Consider the following 4,428-nt stretch of genomic DNA (forward strand, 5'->3'; position numbering starts at 1 on the left):
TTTATTGAATGAATTTTTCACTTGAGTGTATGTGTGTGAAAGATAAATTAAGTGCCATGGTTGGATGTTTACTTTTTCTTGTGGTGTGAGACAGTCTGTGCCAAATGAGTGTTTAGTAAAAAAACAGATTACAGATGCTTTCTGTATGCCTTTATTTTCATTTCATGGTAGTTTGTGAGAATTTTTTTTATCTATCATATGGTCCCTACAATTGGCATTTAAGACTGTCTCCTGTATTATTTTATATTGGCTGCATTTGTTTTTCTTTTCTTTTTGCATTTGGTTATTTAAATCAATGAATCTTCTCATGGCTTGGTAAAGACAAGCCATCGGCTGTCTTCTAATCCACTTCCTTTTCACAGGGTTTCAGTGCTGTAAACCTAGGAGTCCCTATATTGATTGTGCCAAGTTGTGTATATTATGTTGTTTTATTGTTTTATGGGAGAAATATAGGAGATTTTTCCTCCAATATTGTTATCGACATCAAATAATCTGGTCAGGTGTTCATCAGCTTTATAGCAAGTGTACATGATTGTTATCTTCTTTATTACTATACAACCTGTCTGTTATAATTTATTTATGTTGAAGTCTCAATCTTTATACTGAGTCATGGGTTAAAATAAAAGATTTGACCCCTTTGCTTACATTTGCTTGAAATCTATATTTTTTGTGTTGTGGCTGATGCTTGCATATTGTAGAATATTTTTGAATAAAATTGTATATAATGACTGACTGAGAAACGATGTGTGCCGTCACCATACCCGGCTACCGATTTCTCTCATTACGTCCAGATAATATTGGAGCACGCCAAACAATACTTAATTGAGGCAAAATTTTAAAACAAAAGATATTTATTCATACCAAACAATCAATCCCAAAATAGATAAATTAAAGTTCACATCAAACATAGCATTAACAACTTACTGGAGATCTAACTTGTCATTAGTAAAATAAAAACAACAAGAAAACATGTTCAAATGGCAAAACTTACTCACAATAACAAACATATGGTCCCATTATGCATAATATTCCTTAAATCTGTCAGTCTTAAAATATATTTACCACTACGCTGTTCCAATAGAGCAGCCTGTCAAAGATGCTGCTCGTTCCTGCACGACAACTCTACTGCCAACTCTCTCTGAGGGAAAATGAGAGTGGAAAAAGGAGGCAGCTTCTGAGTATTTCCCCCATTTCAGAAATGGATCCAGCTTTGTTTGCAACACATCAAAATGGACAATGTGTGAATACAAGAGGTCTGGTTTGGTCTGCAATAAAAGGAGGTTTGAGCACTGCTATTGTGTGTGTTAGAGTACAATTGTAACAATTATTAAGTTTACAAACCTCTGGGAACTCTTTCGCAAGCCATGCCACATGATCAGCATAAAATAAATCCGCTTCATCAACATATCCAGGGTCAGGTACAGTTTGTAAATCAGGTACACATGTGAGGAAACGTGTGGGAACATTGACATGCAAATGGCTAGAAATAAAAATTGAAGAGAATAAATATGTGCCATTAGCTCATGCTTAAACTTACTGCATCCAAACATTACCTGTACAATGGTGTTGAGTGACAAGGCATGAGGAAAAGTATCCTTGTTTGATCAGGGCATGTTTTGGCACGATTTGAAAGCCAAGGCATGACATCTAATGTACCTCGCTGATGTACTAGGCCAAAATACAAAGCAGGGATAGATGCTGAGATCAAAAGAATCCAAGGAAGAAACCGAGAAAGTTGGTTCACAAATGTTTGAGCTCTTCCCCAAGTTCTGACAGAAAGAATACAAATAAGTCACAAAAGTAAAAAAATGAAATCTGGAATTCTTCATTGATTCTATAAATGATAAATAAAACTTACTGTTTTACTGAACTTCTCTCAAATCGACTCAAACCACCAGCAGACCAAAACAATGCAATGGGCAATAGAGGAAGGAGAAATCTTGTTTCTTTGTGGGGCTGGAAACTGAGAAGCAAAAAATAATTTCAACTGCAAGAAAATTTTATGAACAAAATAAAGCTTAAGCTCGACTAGAATCAGTACCTGAAAATGAAAACTGTGGACCAAAATACAACCATCATGAGAACATCATATGGTTGCCGGTTGGGACCTCTCACAATGTTATAAATTTCAAACAAAAATGGTAAAATCTGAATGCCCAGCAGCATAGGTATGCCATTCGTTAAATACCACACTCCTGGATGTTCACCGTAAAAGCTACCAACATTTCGCAAAATATTTGCTGTAAAGAAATTTAGAGGACTGAAAGTAGACCTATCAGAGGCATATGTGTCCACAGAATATACTAAAGCAGCAGCAAAGGATCTGAAACAATTAATAAATATTAAAAAATTTCCAAAAAATTTATAAAATTTAGAGCAGTGAAAAATTGGAAAAAGAAATTCCTAACCCAATGATGACACTTTTTAGGATAACTCTCAATCTTTCTTCACTGGTGACAATTTGGTAAACAAAGAGGGGCAGTAATATAACTGCAGCAGTTGGCCTGATGATACAAGCCAAACCACCCCATACCAAGTATTTGCTGCTTCCTAGATAGACAAAAAGATGGAGATTTGATTAATACCCATTGTGGTAACTGAAGCAGACTCAAACAGTAAAACCACTTCCAGTCAACTATAAAACTGAACACTCCATATTGCATTAATATTAAATAATTAAAGAGTATGATGTATTCAAATGGAACCTGACCTGAAGTTTTAGAATTTGGCCAGGGATATTGAGCCAATGCAATCCCAATGAGATCAGCCTCAATAGTGTTGTAAAGAGTTCTTGAGCCAACATAGAATAAGTACCATGAAGTTACAATTGTAATTTTAGCCCAAGGCGAACGACCATATGCAGGATTTCGTATCCAAGCCAAAATGGAAACATCTGCATATGCTGTCAGAAGCGCTTGAAGGATGCGAGGAGTGATGACCTGATACGAAAAATGTGTTTAATATTGTGTTTTAATAAATTGCATTATACAGATTATCTAAAGTACTTACAAGAATATTGACGTTGTCCAAGCCCAGAATTGACAGGAACTTGTACAATCCTGTAAGGACAAGGGGATACACGTAACTTCGAATGCCCTCTTGCCATTCCCACGTTAGATAGCCATAACTGCAAGTGAAAAATGGTTTATGGTAGACAAAAGTATGCAGAAAAACAAAATTTATGGAAAGAGATGACGTAAACAACTGATTACATACCCAAACGATAATTTGTGAGCAACCTCTAAACTTTGCCAATATTCATCGGGAACGTATGCAGTTTGCACAATTATCACCGAAAGAATTCGCAGTGTAGCAAACAAGGGGAAATCCTTTGCCATGTCTGTAATAAAAAGAGGGAGGGAAATGTAAAATTCTTTAATAGTTTGAAAAAGGATGGAAATAAAATGAAACAAATTCGAGGAAAAGTGTGAAAAGTAAGGAGGTACACTTTTGAAGGCGTAAACGACTGTACTTTTCTTTTCATTTAGGAAAACGTTCCAAATAACACTTCATTCATGGAAAGGTTCAGATAACACTATGAAGAACGCTCTGCCGTGGAAGGTAGGTTAGGTACCTTTTAAGATATCGGTAGCTTGGCGAGAGCACTGCTTGCATAAGTTTATGTCCTCTGACGACTGTCGTCACCCCAATTACCCTATTCAAAACTAGTGGCTGTTGGTGAAACTGCCAACTCCGGCGGGCTTTGCAAAGAAGCAGAGGTCATTACCCTGCCGGCGGAGTCGCTTAGCTCCTCAAAGCTCCAAAAAACATGGAACAGTTACCTGAGCGAGCTTCCCCCGTTTCCGAGGTGATGAATTTCGAAGATCTAATGGATCTAATTGAAACTAGTGCCAGTTTCTTCAGTCAGCTTAAGCCAATGCGATTAACCAGTGCGCTGGGGGGCCACCGGAGAGCCACGAAGGTATGCCCTGCGAGGGCAGTGTGCTACTAGGGCTGGCTAGGGCGCTACCCAGCATCAGTGACGCTCTTGCAGGGCTTCGTCTGGCCCTTGTTGTGTTCAGAGACGTGGCGCGGCGTAGCGGGGTAGCGCGCCGGGGCGTAACCGCTCTCTGTTGAGTGGCGGCAGGAGTGGTTGAGCCGTTGGTCCAGGACCTATTTTTGGAGCCAATGGTTTGGGTCCCGGCCCGGGAATAGAGGAGGGTGGGGGGACGTGCCCCGGGTGTATGCGGGAGGTGAAATATTTCCTCAAAGGCTGGCTTCAGGCGCTTCCGTAAAAAAAAAAAACCCTGAGAAATTGTGACTAGTGGCTTGTTGTAGGCCTACTCTTCATTACCAGGTGGCTGATTAACCCCGCGCACTTCTGTAGTTAGACTGTACCGCACGCACGAGTGCGGGCGGGTTGCCTACCCGCCCGGCCCGTAAGGCGCCGTGGACAGGGGCGATAGGCAAGCCCGCTCGCACTCGTGC

At 39.7% G+C, this 4,428-nt stretch overlaps 2 protein-coding genes across 5 annotated transcripts in view; one reads left to right on the forward strand and one right to left on the reverse strand.

The window, feature by feature from the left end:
• Positions 1-740, forward strand: part of LOC127748703 (filamin-A-like) — a gene marked incomplete in the record, with an annotated part of 25,818 nt that extends 25,078 nt beyond the window's left edge. Inside the window, 1 exon segment of the mRNA XM_052267305.1 lies at positions 1-740.
• A 93-nt stretch (positions 741-833) lies between these two features.
• Positions 834-4,084, reverse strand: LOC113202198 (GPI mannosyltransferase 3). 4 transcript variants are annotated; one of them, XM_026416307.2, is made up of 10 exons: positions 3,783-4,084; positions 3,217-3,340; positions 3,010-3,127; positions 2,711-2,939; positions 2,409-2,550; positions 2,042-2,323; positions 1,859-1,963; positions 1,554-1,769; positions 1,342-1,480; positions 834-1,265 (listed from the first exon to the last, which is right to left on the reverse strand). In XM_026416307.2, the coding sequence occupies exons 2-10, from the start codon at positions 3,336-3,338 to the stop codon at positions 1,065-1,067; spliced, it is 1,554 nt and encodes a 517-aa protein (XP_026272092.1). In that variant the 5' UTR covers positions 3,339-3,340; positions 3,783-4,084; the 3' UTR covers positions 834-1,064. The 4 variants fall into 4 exon arrangements, with proteins under 4 accessions (XP_026272092.1, XP_026272093.1, XP_026272094.1 ...); XM_026416308.2 differs by lacking the exon at positions 3,783-4,084 and adding an exon at positions 3,575-3,740; XM_026416309.2 differs by lacking the exon at positions 3,783-4,084 and adding an exon at positions 3,473-3,737.
• Positions 4,085-4,428: the final 344 nt, after the last annotated feature.

This window comes from Frankliniella occidentalis, unplaced genomic scaffold (assembly GCF_000697945.3).
Source record: "Frankliniella occidentalis isolate FOCC.00 unplaced genomic scaffold, Focc_3.1 Scaffold4, whole genome shotgun sequence".
Lineage (NCBI taxonomy): Eukaryota > Metazoa > Arthropoda > Insecta > Thysanoptera > Thripidae > Frankliniella > Frankliniella occidentalis.